This window comes from Oncorhynchus gorbuscha, linkage group LG05, assembly GCF_021184085.1.
Source record: "Oncorhynchus gorbuscha isolate QuinsamMale2020 ecotype Even-year linkage group LG05, OgorEven_v1.0, whole genome shotgun sequence".
In the NCBI taxonomy this organism is placed as follows: Eukaryota; Metazoa; Chordata; class Actinopteri; order Salmoniformes; family Salmonidae; genus Oncorhynchus; species Oncorhynchus gorbuscha.
In genome coordinates this window covers 40149992-40174805 of record NC_060177.1, presented here as the reverse complement: position 1 = coordinate 40174805, position 24814 = coordinate 40149992, and the positions used below count along the sequence as shown (strand labels likewise).

Below are 24814 nucleotides of genomic sequence, written 5' to 3'. Positions count from 1 at the left end.
ACGTGTATACTGTTCAGTTATCCGTATACATACACACTAGCTTTCCTTAAATCTCGCATTAAAGAACACCCTCTGTGTTCTGTTAGACAGGTAACTTTTCATCCATAATATAGCAGTGGGTGTAAAGCGATAACACATACGTTTTTCCAGCAACAGACTATGATCAATAATGTCAAAAGCCGCACTGAAGTCTAACAAACAGCCCCTCACAATCTTTTCATCGTCAATTTCTCTCAGCCAATCATCAGTCATTTGTGTAAGTGCTGTGCTTGTTGTATGTCCTTCCCTTTAAGCATGCTGAAAGTCTGTCTATTTGTTTACTGTAAAATAGCATTGTATCTGGTCAAACACAATCTTTTCCAAAGGTTTACAAAGGGTTGTTAGCAGGCTGATTGGTCGGCTATTTGAGCCAGTAAAGGGGGCTTGTGTCCTTGGGTAAGGGAATAACTTTTGCTTCCTACCCAACACTTTCTAGTCAGCTTAAATTAACGACATGGCAAATAGGATTGGCAATATCATCTATTATCTTCAGTAATTTTCCATCGAAGTTGTCAGACCCCGGTGGTTTGTCATTGTTGATAGGCTTGTCATTGTTGTCTATCTATCAGATACATTACATAATAATAATAATAATAATATATGCCATTTAGCAGACGCTTTTATCCAAAGCGACTTACAGTCACATGTGTGCATGGCTAAATATAGTAAGACAGGGGGGTGTTCACTCGGGGTGGCAGTTTAAGACTTGTACATTTAAGAAAAGTTGGTCGGGTGCACCTTGCACTGTTCGGATGCTAGAATTATTTTGGATGAACGTGCAAAGGTAACAGGGATGTAGTGCTTCCTTAGCATGGGGGCTAAATAAGTTCTAAATAATTAAGTGATAATGCCAGAGAAGCCGGTGTTTGGCAGATATATTGGCATGGGTGTTTGTCTCGGGCCGGCAAACTGTGCCAATATATCCTCTAAATACCTGATTCAAGGGCGTTATCACTTTTATACAACAGGTTACCAACATATTCAAATAATGATTGACATATTTAACAAAAAATATGTTATTTTGATTAATTAGTACTATTTCATCCTTCCACAAGATATTGCTACCCAAGCCGGCTGGTTGTTCGTTCTATCGGTTCAGTTGCCAGAGACTCAACCCAGTCATTAAGTTTTTTTCTATATCTATGGACATTAGCTTGCTCTAAATGCCCATTAACATACTGGTTGGTAACATTCTTATCCCTTGCTTCCTAGCTAGCCAACAATTTACAGCTAATTTACAGTCACGTCAAACAGTGCTGCCATAATAACAACAAAGAAGCTGCATTTGCATTTGTTTAGGCTGTTTTCTAGTGACATTTATTCGGAGACATTCATAACAATGAGCTAATGAGGCGCAATTTCGCCTGGCATAAAACATTTGCTCTCTCATCAGGACACTGTTGTTCAGAGGAGTTAACCTAACACGCAGCTAACAGAACCACTGAAGCCGGAAAGACTGCAAACTAGCTGCACTTCGTTTTGTTTGACATTTTCTCAATTAACATTTCTTTGTAAATATCCATAAAAAATGATGCCAGCTGATTCATGATTTGGCATGGGTGTTCCGACTCCCGACACGGTCAATATTTTGGGACAGTTGGAGATTGAATTTGAATATTGAAACAATGATGTCGGAGAGACACAGACAATGGTTTATACAAATCTCTGATTTTGAAAACGAAATGGTAGTCTAAAAGAAAAAAAATACATATGAGATGATGTCTAGATGCTTTTTATAGTGGAGATCAAGGCTATAAATTGCCTGGCTGTGCTGAGACAGTGAATTGTGCAGTCAGATGGAACAGAGTAAATAGGCATTTTTAACGTCAAAGATTTAGCCGGTGGTAACTTGTGGATTAGACACCGGCTGGAACATGGGTTTAACCAATCAGCATTCAAGATTAGATCTATCTGTTGTGTAAATTGTATTTAATTACCACAAAAATTCCATGAAAATGATACAATGATAAACTACACTGAACAAAAATATAATGCAACAATTTATACGATTTTACTGTGTTACAGTTCATATAAGGAAATCAGTCAATTGAAATGAATTCATTAGGCCTTAATCACATGACTGGGAACACAGATATTAATATATTGGCCACAGATACCTTGGTAGGGGTGTGTGATCACCATTTGCCTCATGCAGTGTGACACACCTCCTTTCCATTGCGTTGATCAGGTTGTTGATTGTGGCCTCTAATGTTGTCCCAATCTTCTGCAATGGTTGTGCGAAGTGGCTGGATATTGGCGGGAACTGGAACGTGCTGTCGTACACGTCAATCCAGAGCATCCCAAACGTGCTCAATGGGTGACATGTCTGGGGAGTATGCAGGCCATTGAGGTACTGGAACATTTTTGGCTTACAGGAATTGTGTACGATCCTTGCGACATGGGGTTGTTCATTATCATGTTGAAACATGAGTATAAATGGCACGACAATGGGCCTCAGCACCTCGTCACGGTACCTCTGTCCATTCAAATTGCCATCTGTAAAAGGCAATTGTGTTCATTGTCCATAGTGCCCATACCATAACCCCACCACCACCATGGGACAGTCTGTTCACAATGTTGACATCAGCAAACTGCTCGCCCACACGACACCATACACGCTGGCTGCCATCTGCCCAAAACAGTTGAATCCGAGAGTCATCCATGAAGAGAAAGTCTCTTTCATCGAAGGTGAGCATTTGCTCACTGAGGTCGGTTATGCTGCCGAACTGCAGTCAGGTAAAGACTCTGGTGAGGAAAACGAGCACACAGATGAGCTTCCCTGAGACAGTTTCTGACCGTTTGTAAGTTATTTGGTTGTGCAAACCGACAATTTCATCAGCTGCCCGAGTGGCTGGTCTCAGATGATCCTGCAGGTAAAGATGCCAGATGTGGAGGTCCTGAGCTGGCATGGTTACACATGGTCTGCGGTTGTGAGGTCGTTTGGACGTAGTGCCAAATTCTCCAAAACGAAGTTGGAGGCAACTTACGGCAGGCGACAGCTCTGGTGGACAATACTACAGTCAGCGTGCCAATTGCACGCTCCCTCAACTTCAGACATCTGTGGCATGGTGTTGTGTGACAAAACTGCATATTTTAGAGTGCCATTTTATTGTCCCCAGCACAAGATGCACCTGTGTAATGATCATGCTGTTTGAACAGTTTCTTGATAAGCCACACCTGTCAGGTAGATGGATTTTCTTGGAAAATTACAAATGTTCACTAAATGGGATGTAAAACCATTTTTGCACAAAATTTGAGAGAAATAAGCTGCTTGTGTGCATGGACACCTTCTGGGAACTTTAATTTCAGCTTAAACATGGGACCAATTAAACATGGGACCAAAACTTCACATGTGCCGTTTATATTTTAGTTATATATAAATACAAAAAGTATTCATACTCCTTGACTTATTACACATTGGGAATTGGAAAAAAACATGGAACTACCCAGATTCTGCCTAGTTCTGGCCGTCCGACCAAACTGAGCAACCGGGGCAAGAAGGACCTTTGTCAGGGAGGTAACCAAGAACCCAAGGACCACTCTGACAGAACTACAGAGTTTCTTGGCTGAGATGGGAGAACCTGCCAGAAGGACAACGTCTCTACAGCACACCAACAATCTGGACTTTATGGGAGAGCAGCCAGATGGAACCACACCTGTGGCACATGACAGCACCCCTGGAATTTGCAAAAATGCACGTGAAGGACAGATCATAAGGCAAATTATTATGTGGTCAGATGAGACAAACATTTGACTCTTTGGTCTAAATAAAATGCGCTGTCTGGAGAAAACCAGTCACAGCTCATCACCTGTCTAACAGCATCCCTACCGTGAAGCATGGTGGTGGCATCATCATGTTATGGTGATGCTTCATAGTGGCAGGGAGACTGGTAAGAATAGAGGGAACAATGAATGGAGCAAAATACAGGCTAGTCCTTCATGAGAACCTGCTTCAGAGTACTAACAACCTTAGACTGGGGCAAAGATTTACATTCCAACAGGACAATGATCATACAGCTAAAGCAATGCTGGAATGGCTTCACAACAAGAAAGTCCTCGAGTGGCCCAGCCAAAGCCCAGTCAAATCCCATTGAATCTTATTTGTGACAAAATTTGAAATGGTGTGTAATTACATTGGATGAAAGTAGAGACTCAGAGCTCTTCAGAACAAGAAAGTCCTCGAGTGGCCCAGCCAAAGCCCAGTCAAATCCCATTGAATCTTATTTGTGACAAAATTTGAAATGGTGTGTAATTACATTGGATGAAAGTAGAGACTCAGAGCTACAAAATGATATATCATACAGTGCATTTTTGAGGAATGGGAAAGTAATTCTGCTTAATTTTGAGAACTTAATTTTGAAAAAAAAAGACATTTGAATGTTTTTGTTATGCAGGTGAATGAGGACCCAAATGCGACTTGGCGAAAACAGAGTCTTTAATCCAGTAAAGTAACTTTACAATCAAAAGGCATAATTCTACTGCGGAGACTGCCCGTAATGACGAGAACAGACTGGAGACTTGATCAAGAACTGCAGGTTGCCTCGGGAAGGCACTTGAAAAACTGTTGCCCGGCCCAACAGACTCAGACACCTGCTCACCACGCAGCATCTGAGGGAAACACGACACGACAGGGCGATACATAGACACAGCACGGTGAACAATAGACAAGGATCCGACAGGGAGTCAGCTCCGCTGCCCACGGAAAACAAGGAGAGAAATAGGGACTCTAATCAGGGAAAAGGATCGGGAACAGGTGTGGGAAGACTAAATGATTGATTAGGGGAATAGGAACAGCTGGGAGCAGGAACGGAACGATAGAGAGAAGAGAGAGAGGAAGGGAGAGAGAAAAAGGGGAACGAACCTAAAAAGACCAGCAGGGGGAAAATGAACAGAGGGAAAAGCAAAATGACAAGACAATCTAAGACAAAACATGACAGTTTTGGTATCTAGTGAAGAGCTCTTTGTCTACACCCATTCAGCACCGTTCACACCCTCTTTTAAGTCTCAGCCCCATCCATATAATTTTGCTCTCAGACCGTTCAGAGCACACACTTGACGCTCCGGCCAATTATTTGTTTACCTCTGGAAAACATGGAAACAGCCTAACCAGCTCTGCTGGAAACAATTTAATTATGATTTTTTGCCCACGTTTACTGACAATGACCATATTCAATGAGTGTTGTACGCTTTACCTTAAGCTTTCTGGTGCAGGCGTTCCGCTAGCGACCCACCTCGACAACATCCGGTGAAATTACAGAACGTCAAATTCAAAATACAGAAATGGTCATAATAAACTTTCATAAGTGTTATACATCGGCTTAAAGATGAACTTATTGTTAATCCAGCTGCTTTGTCAGATTTCAAAAAGGTTTTACGTCGAAAGCATACCATGCAATTATCTAAGGACAGCACCCCGCTTACAAAAGCATACAAACATTTTACAACCAAGTAAAGGAATTACAAATGTCAGAAATCTAGTTAAAATTAATCACTTATCTTTGAAGATATTTTTTTATTTTAATTTTTTTATTTTATTTCACCTTTATTTAACCAGGTAGGCTAGTTGAGAACAAGTTCTCATTTGCAACTGCGACCTGGCCAAAATAAAGCATAGCAGTGTGAACAGACAACACAGAGTTACACATGGAGTAAACAATTAACAAGTCAATAACACAGTAGAAATAAATGGGCTATATACAATGGTGCAAAAGGCATGAGGAGGTAGGCGAATAATACAATTTTGCAGATTAACACTGGAGTGATAAATGATCAGCTGGTCATGTACAGGTAGAGATATTGGTGTGCAAAAGAGCAGAAAAGTAAATAAATAAAAAACCGTATGGGAATGAGGTAGGTGAAAATGGGTGGGCTATTTACCAATAGACTATGTACAGCTGCAGCGATCGGTTAGCTGCTCGGATAGCTGATGTTTATTCATATTCATATGGTTGCAGTCACAAGAGTCCCAGCTACACAATAAATGTCAGTTTTGTTGGCGTGTTTTGTTCAGTAATCCACTGGCTCAAAGGCGGTCAAAACATGCAGACAAAAACATCCTAATAGTATTGGTAAAGTTCATTGAAACATGTCAAACGATGTTTATAATTAATCCTCAGGTTGTCAATTGTTTAAATAATCATATTTTGACCGGACAATAGCGTATTCAATAGAGAGAAAAACAACAAAGGGCGCGCACTCAGTCACACCCGCAAACCAGCACTGCAGTCCACTGAAAGGTCTCCTTCTTCATTTATCAGAAAACAAACCTGAAACAATGTCTAAATACTTGACATCTAGTGGAAGCCAAAGGAACTGCAATCTAGGTCCAAACCCATTAGATACTCAATAGGCATTCAATTGAAAATACCCACATCCTGGATGGATTTTCCTCAGGTTCTCGCCTGCCATATCAGTTCTGTTATACTCGCATACATTATTTTAACAGTTCTGGAAACTATAGTGTTTTCTATCCAAATATACCAATTATATGCATATCCTAGCTTCTGTGCCTGAGTAACAGGCAGTTTACTTTGGGCACGTTTCTCATCCAGATGTCGAAATACTGCCCCCAAGCCATAAGAAGTTTTAAGACACGTAGCTAGCTAGCTAGATAAACAATTAACCTAGCTTGGTTAACAACTTTAGCAAACGAGCCAGCCACCTAACATTAGCTAGTTAAGCAACAATGAACATATTGCCAAATCCTGTCGTTACTACCCTGCATGAATCTGCTGGGAGCTAAACAACCAGGTTCAATGTTAGCTAGCTAACATTGGGCTCTAACTAGCCAAGCAAATTGCTCTGGGATAGGAACAATAACATCAGCTAGGGAGCCAGCCAGCTAACGTTAGCTATCTAGTTAACAGTACACTTTAGCTTAAGAAATGTAGCTAGCTAGGTAAACAATAAACCTAGCTAGATAAACAACATGTAAGATCACACACATCACATAACGTTAGCCTATGAGCCTGCCAGTTAGCCTGCCAGTTAAACAACAATGAACATAGTGCCAAATTCTGTCGTTGCTACCCTGCATGAATCTGCTGGGAGCTAACCAACGAGGTTCAATGTTAGCTAGCTAACATTAGGCTTTAACTAGCAAAGCAAATGGTTCTGGGATACGAATAATAACTTAATGTTCGCTAGGGAGCCAGCCAGCTAGCATTAGTTGGCTAGCTAGCAGTACACTTTAGCTTGAAGTGAAACCACTTTCTGTCAAAATTATAAATGTGTAATATCTGAAATTGTAGCTAGCTATCTTACACGTATACATCATCATGCATGTCACGTATGCCATGCCACAGTTTTCCTTAGTTTGAAGATGTAATCCATTTTCTCCAACTCTTTAGCTTTCATTCTCTAATTCCACTGATTTCAAAACTCGATCCCCCAGAAAGTGGAGAGCAACACTTATGCAGCACCACTACACAATACTTATTTTTTTAAAGCCGTGTTCGACAGGATTACCAACAGACTGACCAGCTCAAACAGCCTTCATGCCTGTATATGCCAAACTAATCCAAACTCCTCTCTCAGCATGCCCAGCACACTCATTATCTCAGCCAATCATGGTTAGTGGGAAGGTTGACTTTTTCTGTGGCTTAACAAACACAGCTCATAATTTAACATTTGTATTCACATTTACAGATGGCATACAACTTTGTTATTAAGGCACATGAAAATGATAAAAAGTCTCTCCTGTGACTTGTGACATATGCCTAGCTTCCTGAAACGGGTCACATTTAACAGAGATTGAGAAAAGGCGAAAATCCCCAAATCCACATGTGGAAAGCTAATATACATACCCAAGATGAGTTGGTAATACATATTTACAGTTAAATTATGGCTTTATGATAAAATACTTTTTTTATCACGGGACCACCCATGAAGAAAACATGCCCCCATATGGAAATCAAATGCCCGTCCAACTGGTTCTGGCACCGCCCCAGAAAAGGTAACGCTAAAAACCATCAACTACATCCACCTCTCTTTGACCTCCTCTGCAGAAACCCCAGAAGTTGACTGAGTCAACTTTGCACATCTGAGTCACTGGCATCACTATAACAAAGTGAGGTCTGTCCCTGTCTGGATGGGGCCTTAGACTTATTAGCCACAACAAACATGTGGCTAAAGCTGTCTTATGACAGCTGAGGGATAACACTAGTAGCATTTTTCTTTTAGAGTGTATAATAAGGGTACCAAAAACACCTGAGGATTCATCTGTCTAGAGACCAGTAAATAACCTATTGAATGTCAAACTATTTGTGTTGTATTTATTTGTGTTAACTGGGTATTGAAAACAATTATACTGCCATGCACTTAATAGGACGTGTACATATTCCAAGCTTTGTGGCATATTTAAAGATATCACTACTATAATAGGAAATATCACTGACATAATAGCTACCTGATTTGTTGAATTGCTACTCCTCACTCAGCCCCAAGATGAATCACTAGTATAGAGTAAGTATGACGATCATGCATTACTGGCAGCAATTTAAAGTTTTCTCATGCTTCCAGGTGCAGCGGTGGAGTCCATCTCAGCTGCTGTAGCCGATGGGCTGAATGGGAACGTGGTGCCCCCATCATCCCCTCCTAAGGCCCAAGGGTTTGGAATACTCAAGAAACTAACCTTTTCTGTAGAGTTAGTGGTGACTATTAGCCTCCTTCTCTCCTGGATTACTGCAGGCTTCATGATGTTTGATGTTGTAGAATATAAAGGGGTCACTGGTAAGTCTATCTTTCATTGAAATTTGTTAAGTCTAATGGAGACCATTATTTTGAAAATATTTGAACATATTTCATGTTTTACAGTATATTTTCTTCCCAAACCCTTACCCTAACCCTAGTTCCCAATGTTTTTCACAATGCTTTTTTGCAGACATTCAAGATATAGTTTTGGATCCCATGAAAGCTGTTAATGATGCTGTAGAGGGAATGTCCAACATGTTCTATGAGGCTCAAGGTAGCTATATATATCTTGTAATATTTTTCTGCAGAATCCTGTCCTATTTAAAAACTGTGTAAAGCAATATACATTTTCTTACTGTGTCCTCAGAATGTGCATTTGCTCCTCATTTGAGTCTGGACCACATGGATGCTGTCAAAGATGTAAAAGACTTATTTGTGGACTTCCTCTCTGATGATGACGGTATAAGGATGCCCAATGGTGTTAAATTGGTCTTATGTTCTTGAAATGTTTTGGGATTTTTTTTGCGGGGGGGGGGGGGTAAATTTGTTTTGTTTCCTAAAGTTAATGAACGTTAGGCCGGGACTCCAAGTAAGACCGATTAATGATATTGCACTGTACTTGACTTTGCACTGCAATATTGATTAGTACTTGTAACTTCCTATCACGGAAATACATCACAGAAACGCAACTCTTCTGAAAATCTGTATTTAATTCCAACATTATATGCCATGTTCAATCATTCAAAATGCTAATAGAAAAGCTACACAACCTGATTATGAATAGAATAAAAATGCTAGAATTTCTTTTTATAGGCTTGGTGATTTTTCCTTAGATCCACCTACGACACATAATCTAAACATTCAACTCAAGTGCTGTGCAATAATTCATCTGTGCCACCCCCACTGTATTAATTTAAAACACCAAGATACACCTAACTTCTGCAACTATTTAGATATTACTATATTGGACTAGTAAATTAATATGACATATTTGAAAATGTTTATTTTCTCAGGAAACTTTTACCTGAGCTACATTGACCCGGTGATTATTGGCAGAGGTGTGTTCAATGTCACAAATAACTCTATATGTGGAGTCGTGGGTCACATACAAGGCACACTCTGTGTTCTATTGGATGCCATATTGGATATCTTGCAGGGTATGTCCACATTGTTATAACATTATTTTTTTATTTTTTATATAATTATTTAATTTCTTTGTTGGTATGGATAAAAAGTAAATTACCTTATTACATGTGATGAGCTCTCCATATTTTCTTCTATGCTCAGCCCTTCTCCATGCAGTGAACATCAATGCAGTAGACATAGTACATGTTATCACTGACTGTACAAGTTCTACTGGAACCTACATTTGGGACCTTCTGCCAGGTATGCACTTCTGTAGAACTATTTACTGCAAAATTGTTCAAATCAATGCATGGATTATCAGAATTTTCAGTTCACCTCTCCTATGAACAGGTATCCCTCAAGAAGTGAACATCGATCCCATACTGGTTCTCAGAAGAATCTTTGGGATTGTCATTGAGCAGAAGAACATACTTGTAGACTATGTCTCCAACTTGCTAATAGGCGATCAAGGTACTTATACATAGCAACAAGCTTAGCAAGTAGCTTGTATTAGAGCACATGTCAAACTCATTCCACGGAAATGTCTACGGGTTTTCGCTCCACCCTTGTACTTCAAAGATTAATTCAGGTCACTCATTAGTAAGGAACTCTCCTCACCTGGTTGTCTAGGTCTTAATTGAAAGGGAAAAACTAAAACCCTGCAGACACACGGCCCTCCATGGAATGAGTTTGACACCCCTGTATTAGTGGGTATTTTCAGAGAACAGTAATAATAATGTATGAATTTGCTTATTCAATTGCTATGAAGCTGTGTTACTGTATGTCATGTCTTGGAAGTTACCATTGAACAAGCCTAGCCTCTAGCCATTCTTGGTTCATGGTTTGTCTGGGAACACAAGACCACCACTGAACTTAATATTAAAAAATATTTAAAAAACGTATCTTTCAAAGATCAAGTTCTTTCAATCCAATTATTTTCATATCCTAATGGAACACCACCAGCTAATGGTCTTTTTGCATCTTTAGGGGTCATTCCTGTGATGAACTTTGACCCTGTGAAAGTGGTCACAGATGCAGTGCTTGAGATTGCAGATGGGAAAAACATGTTCATGGATTATCTGTCCAACATGCTTATGGATGATAAAGGTATACCTGGTTATGTGTGACCATCATATGCATTCTATGGCATAGGAACAATAATAGGACGTAGATAATGTGACATGTGACATACAGTCAGGTCCAACATTATTGGCACCATTGATAAAGATTGCTCAGTATTTGTATTATTTCTCAAGGGTGCTAATCATTTTGGACCTGACATCAATAACGTACCATCTCATTCATGATACTGTTCTGGCTATACACAGAGTGTACAAAACATTAGGAACTCTTTCCAGGACATAGACTGATCAGGTGATTTCATGAGGCTATGATTCCTTACTGATGTCACCTGTTAAATCCACTTCAATCAGTGTTGATGAAGGGGAGAAAACAATTTCAAGAAGGGGTTTTAATCCTTAAGACATGGATTGTGTATGTCTGCCATTCAGAGGGTGAATGGGCAAGACAAATGATTGAAGTGCCTTTGAACGGGATATGGTAGTATGTGCCAGGAGCACTGGTTTGAGTGTGTCAAGAACTGCAACGCTGCTGGGTTTTCACACTCAACAGTTTCCTGTTTGTGTCAAGAATGGTACACCACCCAAAGGACATCCAGCCAACTTGGCACAACTGTGGGAAGCATTGGTGTCAACATGGGCCAGCATCTCTGTGGAATGCTTTCGACACCTTGTACATGCACTGGCGAATTTAGGCTGTTCTGATGGCAAAAGGTTTTCCTAATGTTTTGTACACTCAGTGTATTTCCCTACACTGGGCCTTTACTTGTTATCTGCTCAAGTAACTCAAATGTATGCAAATCTCTTTACATAAGCACATGATTTTCTCATGTGAAATTAGGAATAACATGTATGTTTCAAGATATTGACTCCCACATGTCTGTTTTCTTTTGGGTGTAGATGAACCTAGTACTATACCAGCATCTGTGATGCATGGGATAAGGAAGAAAGGTTGGTTTTTGTTCATTTCTCAGTTAGTTAATAATTACCAAACTCTCTTAGAATTTGTTGAGGTTGATTTTTAAGCAAATGCTCACGATACTGTAGATTTACTATTAGGTTGTTTGATGAAATCTCTTCCCTTTCATTTCATCAATAGATTTTCAATCAAATCAATGTTTTTCCTACTTCCAATCCTAGGACAGTTTTTGCCACCCCTGGAAAAAGGTACGTAACAATCGTTCGTACACCAATTGTCACCACTACCACATATTATTATTATTATATTATTATTATATTATATTATTTATTATATATTATTATTATTATATTATATTACCAAAGGATGATGTTAATACAGTAACAAATGTAGAGTTTCATCAATTGTCAACTCATTTGATCCGGCTGTGGAATTCTGCTTTCATGTGGTGTGATGTTGTTTGATGACTTGAAATGTTTTTGTTTTGTTTGTTCGGTTGTGTAAATCTAGTTGTATTATGGTATGTTATAAGGGGCGACTGAGGTTGTCACATAATATTTTTGAATGTGATCAGTTACAATATTTTCCTCATTACAAAATGATCTACAGAATATTTTTGCTTTGTATCATCCATGGCAATAGTTGAGAGTATTTGAAAATCTCGGTCTCCCGTGTTAAAATCAGCCAATCTCATTCAGTGTGCAAAGGTATGGCTGCCTGTACTAATCATTATTGCCTTGCAAAATGGATTTGTATTTGTAACAGTCTGACACTAACTTGCTTTCCACCTAATTGGTGACAGATTTTCATGTCAATACACGAGAATCCGCATAAGAATAAAATCAGTGCGTGATGTAGTGCACACAAAATTAAAATAAAAATCTAAAGTTCAACATGTTTCCATTGCAGTTTCAACTATACCGATAGTTTCTTCACAAAACATGTTGCGTTGAATAGCAAATGTTCCTACTCTTGTCTTGACACATGCACTCTAGCCAACAGTAGGCTGTGCAGGTATAGTCTGCATGATGAGATTACTATGGATAAGAGCGAGAATATTAGTATTCGTCAAACAGCAGTCAAGCATCGATCATCATGTCACCAGAATAAGACCCTCGGTATTTATTGGAAGGGCGCATCAACATCACAGTGCACATTCACCACCCTGTGAAATTCATCATAACTAGTTTCATGTGTAGCCTAATAAACTGTATGGTTTCCCGAGTCGTAATGGGAGGAGGACAACACACCGTTACTCTGATACGATGGTTATTAAATCAATATTATATCAATAATATCAATATTTGTGCATAAAGGCATTTTGTGGTGGTTCATTTCTTTACTATCAAATGAGGAGAGACAAAGTTATCACACAAGTCAGAGTTATACTTAAACAAAATCTTTAATAGTGAGAGCTTTTTAAGCTCCGGGACCACCCATACGTAGAATGTATGCACACATGACTGTAAGTCGCTTTGGATAAAAGCGTCTGCTAAATGGCATATATTATTATATATTGTCTCTGATGATTCGTTGAGAGCGGCGACACAAATGCTACTGAGATCTTTTATAGTAAAAATACACCCCTTTCAACCTACATGACGAACAACAGATATATAGAATGGGTCACAAGGTTAAGATTTGTATGAAAGTTGTCATTGTATAGACCAGTGACTGGCCCGCCAACTTCAAACTGGAACCATCTATCTCTGGTACCATATGGAACAGAAACATTAGCTCATGCTCTGGTATGCTCTTTAGGTTTTATCACCCAAAGACATCGTAAATCGCTGTTATCTCCCAGAGGCCCATCCACACAATAGCTATAAGAATACTCTATTATGTCGAATAAAACAACCATTGGATGCAATACAAGTATTATAACATAATTTGCAATTTTGCCACCATAGTTTCCATCGCCATTTCTCACATATTTCATGTATAGACACCTAAAAATGTCCTGTTTCCATCATAGCTGTCGTGATAATTTTTTTTTAGACAGTATGACTTGGATGGAAATGTGGTTACTGAGTTGTAATAATGCTCTGTGGCGTGAACATTTTTTTTCACTATTTCATAATCTAATTTTGCATAGTGCCTTCAGAATGTATATGCATACCCCTTGACTTACTCCCCATTTTGTTTTGTTACAGCCTGAATTCAAAATGTGTTTTCTTCTCACCCATCTCAAATTGTATTTGTCACATGGGTCGAATACAACAGGACCTTACTGTGAAATGCTTACTTACAAGCCCTTAACCAATAACGCAGTTCAAGAAACAGAGTAAATTAAATATTTACTAAATAAACAAAAGTTTTTTTTTTAAAGTAACGCAAGAAAAATATATAACAATAACGAGGCTATATACAGGGGGTACCAGTACCGGCGGGGGTCAATGTAAAAAATGGTGGCCATTTGATTAATTGTTCAGCAGTCTTATGGCTTGGTAGTAGAAGCTGTTAACATTTTACGGCTGCGGTCCCTGTACAGGGACCAAAACCAGCGGAAATTTCAGAGCGCCAACTGTAGTACTCGATAAAACTCAAACTTTCATTAAAACACACATGCAAGGTACTCAATTAAAGCTAAACGTTGAATCTAGCCAACATGTCAGATTTGTAAAATGCTTTTAGGCGAAAGCATGAGAAGCTATTATCTGATAGCATGCACCCCCCCGAAATACCTGAACGAGACCAAAACAAAAGAATTAGCGGTAGCCGGCGCTACACAAAACGCATAAATAAAATATAAAACATTCATTACCTTTGACGAGCTTCTTTGTTGGCACTCCTATATGTCCCATAAACAATTGGGTATTTTTTTCGATTAAATCCGTCATTGTATACCCAAAATGTCCATTTATGAAGGCCGTCTGATCCAGGAAAATTCACCTTTACAAGACGTAAAGTCATTTTTTAAATTAAAAAAGTTGCCTATAAACTTTTACAAATCACTTCAAACTACTTTTGTAAACCAACTTTAGGTATTAATAAACATTAATAATCGATAAAATTGATCACGGGGCGATCTGTATTCGATAGCAGCAAGTCTTGAAATCATCGTCCATTTTTTCACTTTCATAACTTCCTCGGTGTACCCCAAGACAGGAAGTGCCTATACGTCATCCCACCAAGGATAAACAAGCAATGAAATGCCAGTACCGGCGACATTGTGTGGAATTTGTAGTCATTGTAAACGGGACTCTATCTATTTTCTCTTGCCATAGACAATACAGACTGGCGGGTGAATATTTTTTGGGTGTTTTTTGTGAACAGTTTTCCTTGATTTTTACTCCTAAACACGTTCTTTATAGCCACAGACATGATTTAACCAGTTTTAGAGCCTTCAGAGTGTTTTCTATACACATATACTAATCATATGCATATACTATATTCCTGGCATGAGTAGCAGGACGTTGAAATGTTGCACGATTTTTAACAAAAAGCTGTGAAAATTCGCATTCGAATCCTTTTGGTCCTAGACTTGTTGCACTGATACCGCTTGCCGTGCGGTAGCAGAGAGAACAGTCTGACTTGGGTGACTGGGGTCTTTGACAATTTTTTGGGCCTCTGGCACAACCTAGTTTATAGGTCCTGGATGGCAGGAAGCTTGGTCCCAGTGATCTGCTGGGCCATACGCACTACCCTCTGTAGCGCCTTATGGTCAGATCCCACACAGTTGCATCTACAGTACACACAATACCCCATAATGACAAAGTGAAAACATGTTTTTAGTCATTTAAAAAAATCATATCAAATTGTATTAGTTACATGCACCGAATACAACAGGTGTAGACCTTACAGTGAAATGCTAACTTACGAGCCCCTAAACAACAATACAGTTTGAAAGAAATACGGATAAGAATAAGAAATAAAAGTGACAAGTAATTAAAGAGCAGCAGTAAAATAACAATGGTGAGACTATATACAGGGGGTTACCGGTACAGAGTTCATGTGCGGGGGTACCAGTTAGTAGTAGTATGTACATGTAGGTAGAGTTATCAAAGTCACCATGCATAGATAATAACAACAGAGTAGCAGCAGGGTAAAAGAGGGAGCAATGCAAATAGTCTGGGTAGCCATTTGATTAGAAGTTAAGGAGCATTATGGCTTGGGGGTAGAAGCTGTTTAGAAGCCTCTTAGACCTAGACTTGGCACTCCAGTACTGGTTGCCTTGCGGTAGCAGAGAGAATAGTCTATGACTAGGGTGGCTGGATGTCTTTGATGATTTCTAGGGCAGTGATGAAACCAGTCAGGATGCTCTCTGGTGCAGCTGTAGAACCTTTTGAGGATCTGCTGACACATGCCAAATCTTTTCATTCTCCTGAGGGGGAATGGTGTTGGATTCGTGCCTGGCCGTGCAGTCATGAGTGAACATGGAGTACAGGAGGACACTGAGCACGCACCACTGAGGGGCCCCTGTGTTGAGGATTAGTGTAGCGGATGTGTTGTTACCTACCCTTACCACCTGGGGGCGGCCTACCAAGAAGTCCAGGATCCAGTTGCAGAGGGAGGGTTTAGTCCCAGGGTCCTTAGCTTATTGATGAGCTTTGAGGGCACTATGGTGTTGAATCCTGAGCTGTAGACAATGAATAGCATTCTCAAATAGGTGTTCCTTTTGTCCAGGTGGGAAAGGGCAGTGTGGAGTGCCATAGAGATTGAATCATGTGGGGATCTGTTGGGGCGGTATGCACATTGGAGTGGATCTGGGATTTCTGGGATATTGATGTGAGCCATGACCTGCCTTTTTAAAGTACTTCATGGCTACAGACATGAGTGCTACGGGTCGGTAGTCATTTAGGCAGGTTACCTTAGTGTTGTTGGGCACAGGCACTATGGTGGTCTGCTTAAAACATGTTGGTATTACAGACTCGGACAGGGAGAGGTTGAAAAATCATTGCAACTCCCCTCCAAGTCTCCGACCACTACCTTGTATCCTTTTCCCTCTCGCTCTCATCCAACACTTCCCACACTGCCCCTACTCGGATGGTATCGCGCCGTCCCAACCTTCGCTCTCTCTCCCCCGCTACTGCTCAAACCTTCTCCAACCTATCTCCTGATTCTGCCTCCTCAACCCTCCTCTCCTCCCTTTCTGCATCCTTTGACTCTCTATGTCCCCTATCTTCCAGGCCGGCTCGGTCCTCCCTCCCGCTCCGTGGCTTGACGACTTGCGAGCTCACAGAACAGGGCTCCGGAAGGCCGAGCGGAAATGGAGGAAAACTCGCCTCCCTGCGGACCTGGCATCCTTTCACTCCCTCCTCTCTACATTTTCCTCCTCTGTCTCTGCTGCTAAAGCCACTTTCTACCACTCTAAATTCCAAGCATCTGCCTCTAACCCTAGGAAGCTCTTTGCCACATTCTCCTCCCTCCTGAATCCTCCTCCCCCCCTCCTCCCTCTCTGCAGATGACTTCGTCAACCATTTTGAAAAGAAGATCGACGACATCCGATCCTCGTTTGCTAAGTCAAACAACACCGCTGGTTCTGCTCACACTGCCCTACCCTGTGCTCTGACCTCTTTCTCCCTCTCTCTCCAGATGAAATCTCGGTCTTGTGACGGCCGGCCGCCCAACAACCTGCCCGCTCGACCCTATCCCTTCCTCTCTTCTCCAGACCATTTCCGGAGACCTTCTCCCTTACCTCACCTCGCTCATCAACTTATCCCTGACCGCTGGCTACGTCCCTTCCGTCTTCAAGAGAGCGAGAGTTGCACCCCTTCTGAAAAAACCTACACTCGATCCCTCCGATGTCAACAACTACAGACCAGTATCCCTTCTTTCTTTTCTCTCCAAAACTCTTGAACGTGCTCCTTGGTCAGCTCTCCCGCTATCTCTCTCAGAATGACCTTCTTGATCCAAATCAGTCAGGTTTCAAGACTAGTCATTCAACTGAGACTGCTGTATCACGGAGGCGCTCCGCACCGCTAAAGCTAACTCTCTCTCCTCTGCTCTCATCCTTCTAGACCTATCGGCTGCCTTCGATACTGTGAACCATCAGATCCTCCTCTCCACCCTCTCCGAGTTGGGCATCTCCGGCGCGGCCCACGCTTGGATTGCGTGACAGGTCGCTCCTACCAGGTGGCGTGGCGAGAATCTGTCTCCTCACCACGCGCTCACCACTGGTGTCCCCCAGGGCTCTGTTCTAGGCCCTCTCCTATTCTCGCTATACACCAAGTCACTTGGCTCTGTCATAACCTCACATGGTCTCTCCTATCATTGCTATGCAGACGACACACAATTAATCTTCTCCTTTCCCCCTTCTGATGACCAGGTGGCGAATCGCATCTCTGCATGTCTGGCAGACATATCAGTGTGGATGACGGATCACCACCTCAAGCTGAACTTCGGCAAGACGGAGCTGCTCTTCCTCCCGGGGAAGGACTGCCCGTTCCATGATCTCGCCATCACGGTTGACAACTCCATTGTGTCCTCCTCCCAGAGCGCTAAGAACCTTGGCGTGATCCTGGACAACAAACTGTCGTTCAACTAATATCAAGGCGGTGGCCCGTTCCTGTAGGTTCATGCTCTACAACATCCGCAGAGTACGACACACAGGAAGCGGCGCAGGTCCTAATCCAGGCACTTGTCATCTCCCGTCTGGATTACTGCAACTCGCTGTTGGCTGGGCTCCCTGCCTGTGCCATTAAACCCCTACAACTCATCCAGAACGCCGCAGCCCGTCTAGTGTTCAACCTTCCCAGTTCTCTCACGTCACCCCGCTCTCTCCACTGGCTTCCAGTTGAAGCTCGCATCCGCTACAAGACCATGGTGCTTGCCTACGGAGCTGTGAGGGGAACGGCACCTCAGTACCTCCAGGCTCTGATCAGGCCCTACACCCAAATAAGGGCACTGCGTTCATCCACCTCTGGCCTGCTCGCCTCCCTACCACTGAGGAAGTACAGTTCCCGCTCAGCTCAGTCAAAACTGTTCGCTGCTCTGGCTCCCCAATGGTGGAACAAACTCCCTCACGACGCCAGGACAGCGGAGTCAATCACCACCTTCCGGAGACACCTGAAACCCCAGGAATACCTAGGATAGGATAAAGTAATCCTTCTCACCCCCCCCTTAAAATATTTAGATGCACTATTGTAAAGTGGTTGTTCCACTGGATGTCATAAGGTGAATGCACCAATCTGTAAGTCGCTCTGGATAAGAGCGTCTGCTAAATGACTTAAATGTAAAATGTAAATGTAAAATGTCAGTGAAATGTTGCTCAGCGCATGTTCGCAGTACACATCCTGATAATCTGTCTGGCCCTGCAGCCTTGTGAATGTTGAGCTGTTCAAAGGTCTTACTCACATTGGCTGCGGAGAGCGTGATCACACAGTCTTCTGGAACAGCTGGTGCTCTCATGCAAGTTTCAGTGTTATTTGCCTTGAAGCAAGCAAAGAAGTAGTTTAGCTCGTCTGCTCGGTTCGTGTCACTGGGCATCTCTCTGCTGTGCTTCCCTTTGTAGTCTGTAATGGTTTGCAAGCCCTGCCACATCCAATGTCAGAGCCAGTGTAGTACGATTCGCAGCAAATGTATTGAAAATGAAATACAGAAATAACTAATTGACATAAGAATTCACACCCCTTTGCTATGACACTCCAATTTGAGCTGAGGTGCATCCATTTTCTTTTGATAATTTTTTAGATGTCACTACAACTTGCGGCTATGGAACCCTGACCTGTTCACCGGATGTGCTACCTGTCCCAGACCTGCTGTTTTCAACTCTCTAGAGACAGCAGGAGTGGTAGAGATACTCTTAATGATCGGCTATGAAAAGCCAACTGACATTTACTCCAGAGGTGCTGACTTGCTGCTCTCTCGACAACTACTGTGATTTTTATTATTTGACCATTCTGGTCATTTATGAACATTTGAACATCTTGGCCATGTTCTGTATGATCTCCACATGGCACAGCCAGAAGAGGACTGGCCACCCCTCATAGCCTGGTTCCACTCTAGTTTTCTTCCGAGGTTTTGGACTTTCTAGGGAGTTTTTCCTAGCCATCTTGCTTCTACACCTGCATTGCTTGCTGTTTGGGGTTTTAGGCTGGGTTTCTGTACAGCACTTTGAGATATCAGCTGATGTAAGAAGGGCTATATAAATACATTTGATTTGATTTGTTCAGGGGCAGAACAACATATTTTTACCTTGTCAGCTCGGGGATTCGATCTTGCAACCTTAGAAAGAAACACACCTGTCTATATAATTTCCCGCAGTTGACAGTGCAAGTCAGTGCAGAAACTATACCATCAAGCCCAAGGAACTTTCCGATGATCTCTGAGATATAATTATATCTGGGGAAGGGTATAAAAAATTTCTAGTGTTGAACATTTCCAAAAGCACAGTGGTCTCCATCATTGGGAAATTGAAAAAATATGGAACTACCCAGGCTCTGCCTAGAGCTGGCTGTCCGACCAAACTGAGAAACCAGGCAAGATGGACCTTGATCAGGGAGGTGACCAAGAACCCAATGACTACGCTGACAGAACTAGAGTTCCTAGACTGAGATGGGAGAACATGCCAGAAGGACAACGGTCTCTACAGCACTTCACCAACCTGGGCTTTACAGGAGAGTGGGCAGACTTCCGTCTGACCACTGACTAAATGTTGCCACTTCTGAGAAAAAGGCACATGACAGCATGGCTGGAGTTTGCGAAAAGATACTTGAGAGAGCATAAGGCAAATGATTCTGTGGTCTGCTGAGACAAAAATGTAACTCTTTGGCTTGAACGCAAAGTGCTATGTCTTGAGAACAATTACCCCAAGCATACAGCCAAAGCAATGATGGAATGGCTTCAGAACAAGAATGTGAAAGTTTGAGTGGCCCAGCCAAAACACAGACTTGGAATCCCACTGAAAATCAGTGGGAAAGACTTGAAGAATATTGTTCACCACCACTCCCATCTAACTTAACAGAGCTTAAGTAAATCCCCAATTCCAGATGTGTAAAGCTGATAGAAATACCCATGATGACTCAAAGCTGTAATTGCTGCCAAATGTGTTTCTGCAATGTATGGACTCAGGGGTGTGGCTACTTATGTAAATGAGCTATTTCTGTGTTTCATTTTCGATAAATGTGCTAACATTAAAACAAATATTTGCCACGGGGTATTGTGTGTAGATGGGTGAGATTTTTATTTTGAAATCAGGCTGTAACAAAATGTGGAATAATTCACGGGTATGAATAATTTTAGTTAATGCATGTAGACTACTAATGGGACAATAATTATGTTTCATTGGAAAATGTTATTATTTCGTGCTCATCATATTAGAGCTTTAGTAATAATTCAATAAATGTCTGAACTAAAATGTCATTGTGGTTTTGGAATTGGTGACTGACTTAATTGTATTTCCCCATTCAAATTGTAAATACACACACTGACAGTTCCTTCGTTGTAACAGTTTGTTTCTGTTTTCATGTATTCATTCATCCTTATTTGTGTTCATATTGTTCCCCTAACAATTATTTGATTTACTGAAGTTTGTAAAGCATGAGGTGCCTCTGAAATGGAAATATATTGGTTTAGGAGTTGCATTCTCTTCTTCCATGTTGTCTTGTACCCCTCTTGCATTGTTTCTGCATTATCTGTTTGATTGACTGACCACAGACTAAATGTTGCAATTCAAATGTTCACTACTGGTTTAAAGTAAATAGATGTTGTCTATATTCCCTCAAGGAAAAAGTTAAACAGTTGGCATCGTATTTCAATAGGGATTATTTAATGGATGACTGCTTAGAGATTTTATGTCTGGAACAGTTTTCATCTATGCAACAAATGATAGACAGTCAACACAACCATTTAGATAAAAGTGTCAATTGAATATAATTGCAGGCTAGATAAAAAAGGAAATCAGCCAATCCGAGTGCAGCATGTGGTGTATCTTGTATGAATATGACGAATTTTGGAATGTGTTGCCATTTAATTTCCATAACTCTGTCAATGTCTTAATGTTTGCGTGTTTGCATCTGCACCAACTCACTTCTGACGAATGCTAATGAGATGTGGAGATGGTAAAGTCAATAATAAAGACAAAGTGGCTTGGTGACACAGTTGCAGAATTGATAGGCACTACAAAGGACGATGACCCTGCACGCGTCACTCCAGTTGTGGCGGGGAAGGATGATGCTGTCAAAGAGGCTGAAGAAGAGCAAGGAGACAAGGACAGTACTGATGACAGTTCAGAGGGGGTGAAGAAATACACCACCCCAAAAAAGTTGTGGATCAAAAAACAGATGCTTAGAGTCATGGGATCTCAGGCCCACCTAAGAGCTGGAGAGGTACTTCCTAAGGATATGGATGAAGACCAACAAGGTATTTGGAAATATTTCATATCATTAGCTATGATGTCCAAAATGTGATTTCTATTTATGATAAGGTAGTCATCATATCAAAGTAAATAGCTATTAAAGTTAATTAAAGACAGGGAAAATATGTTAATTTGTTGCCATTACATCACTGATGTAGATTGTGATGTTGAAGAGCTTGACGATGAACAAACAATGGACGATGAAGAAATCATGGATGTTAGCAAGGAGGTGAAAGAGAAGGATCATCACTTAGAGTTAGATGAGGAGGAGGAGGAGGAGGAGGGTGATACCCATGAGGTTGACGTCAAAGATCATGGTGTTGAAGATGAAGGCATTTACAATGAAAACAGTTCAAAGGGAGCCATGACATACACCATCAAAAGAAATGTGCAGATTCAAAAAACGATGCTTAGAAAAGTGGAATCTAGGGCCAATATTGAAGTTGATGATGAACATCATGAATATGATGAGGAGGAGGCAGAGGAAGACATTGATGAGTATAAACATGATGATCACAGTGACATTGACACTAAAGATCAAGTTGTTGTTGATGATGATCATGAAGAAGCTGAAGCTGATGAGGACAATCATGACACAGATTACCTTGATGTCAAAGATCAAGAGGTTGAACATGGAGAAGACATTGACGATGAGGTCAGTTCAGAGAGGACCAAGACATACGCCTCCAAAATAAATGTGCAGATCCAAAGACAGATGGTCAGAAAAGTGGGATCTAGGGCCAATATTGAAGTTGGAGATGAACATTATGGAGAGGAGGAGGAGGCAGAGGAAGACATTCATGATGAGAATAAACATGATCATCACAGCGACCTTGACATTAAAGATCAAGTCGTTGGGGATGATGATTATGAAGAATATGAAGCTGAAGAGGAAAATGATGACACAAATTACCTTGACGTCAAAGATCAAGAGGTTGAAGATGGAGAAGACATTGACGATGAGGACAGATCAGAGGGGACCAAGACATACGCCACCAAAAGACATGTGCTGATGCAAAAACAGATGGTCAGAAAAGTGGGATCTAGGGCCAGTATTGAAGTTGGTGATGAACATCATGAAGATGGAGAGAAGGAAGAGGAGGAGGCAGAGGAAGACATTGATGATGGGAATAAAAATGATCACAGTGACCTTGAAATTAAAGATCAAGTTGTTAATGACTATGATCAAGAAGAATATGAAGCTGATAAGGACAATCATGATACAGATGACCTTGATGTTAAAGATCAAGAGGTTGGAAATGGAGAAGACATTGACGATGAGGACAGTTCAGCGGGGGCCAAGACATACACCACCAAAGTAAATGTGCGGATCCAAAAACAGACGGTTAGAAAAGTGGGATCTAAGGCCCATCTAAGAGCTGGAGAGGTACTTCCTAAGGATATGGATAAAGACCAACAAGGTATTTGGAAATATTTAAAATATAATATTATTATGTCCAATGTACAAAATCTGATTTTAATTTATGATCATAAAACATATCAAGGTAGGGAAGAGTGGGGTAAATTGAGTGTAATGTTAAGTTGAGTCACCCCTTGTTTCTAGGAAACCATACACACAATATATAATTTGTCCAAATATTTAGGGAGTCTAGGTTCCAAAACATTGATTTTCACCAAGTCAAATCAATGTATTTTGTTAGTCATGATGCTTGTATCTAAACCAAAGTAAAGAACTTTAAGATTGTTCTACACATCAGTTGGAGTCTCTACACCCTTCAATATGAGGTCTTAAATTTAGCATGAATGTGCATCCTTGTACCTGTGTGGGCTAATATATTCAAAATGTTTGCCTATGTGTAAGTTGAGCCAATGGCAAGTTGAGAAAAATGAAGTATTCTTGCTGGAATATAAGGTAACACCAGGGTCTGGCCAATGTTTAAGGTGTTATCAAAAAGGTACAGTGTTAGTTACGTGTTAAGCTTGTTAAAATATGCTTAAAATTATCTCTCTATATATATATATATATATGTGTGTGTGTGTGTGTGTGTGTGTGTGTGTGTGTGTGTGTGTGTGTGTGTGTGTGTGTGTGTGTGTGTGTGTGTGTGTGTGTACACACACACAACGGGTCAAAAGTTTTAGAACACCTGCTCATTCAAAGGTTATTCTTTATTTTTACTATTTTCAACATTGTAGAGTAGTAGTGAAGACATCAAAACTATGAAATAACGCATATGGAATCATGTCGTAACCAAAAAAGTGTTATACAAATCAAAATATATTTTACATTTCAGATTCTTCAAATAGCCATCTTTTGCCTTGATGAAATCTTTGCACACTCTTGACATACTCTTTTATCCAACTTTACTTGGAATGCTTTTCCAACATTCTTGAAAGAGTTTCCACATATGCTGAGCACTTGTTGGCTGCTTTTCCTCCACTCTGCGGTCCGACTCATCCCAAACCAACTCAATTTGGTTGAGGTCGGGTGATTGTGGAAGCCAGGTTATCTGATGCAGGACTCCATCACTCTCCTTCTTGGTAAAATAGCCCTTACACAGCCTGGAGGTGTTTTGGGTCATTGTCCTGTTGAAAAACAAATGATAGTCCCACTATGTGCAAACCAGATGGGATGGCTTATCGCTGCAGACTGCTGTGGTAGCCATTCTGGTTTAGTGTGCCTTGAATTATAAATAAATCACAGAC

General features: G+C 41.0%; 1 protein-coding gene across 30 annotated transcripts in view; it reads left to right on the top strand.

The window, feature by feature from the left end:
• Positions 1–24814, top strand: part of si:ch211-266g18.10 (neurofilament heavy polypeptide) — a 147727-nt gene that overhangs the window by 7437 nt on the left and 115476 nt on the right. For 29 of the 30 annotated variants that reach the window (XM_046349894.1, XM_046349893.1, XM_046349890.1 and 26 more), the window contains exons 2-12: positions 8560–8769; positions 8921–9004; positions 9098–9190; positions 9744–9887; positions 10018–10116; positions 10207–10326; positions 10843–10962; positions 11835–11885; positions 12075–12101; positions 21895–22155; positions 22309–23571. In XM_046349894.1, coding sequence (XP_046205850.1) covers positions 8560–8769; positions 8921–9004; positions 9098–9190; positions 9744–9887; positions 10018–10116; positions 10207–10326; positions 10843–10962; positions 11835–11885; positions 12075–12101; positions 21895–22155; positions 22309–23571 — 2472 coding nt within the window. The remainder of the gene's footprint in view (positions 1–8559; positions 8770–8920; positions 9005–9097; positions 9191–9743; positions 9888–10017; positions 10117–10206; positions 10327–10842; positions 10963–11834; positions 11886–12074; positions 12102–21894; positions 22156–22308; positions 23572–24814) is intronic. The other variant, XM_046349898.1, reaches the window with a different exon arrangement.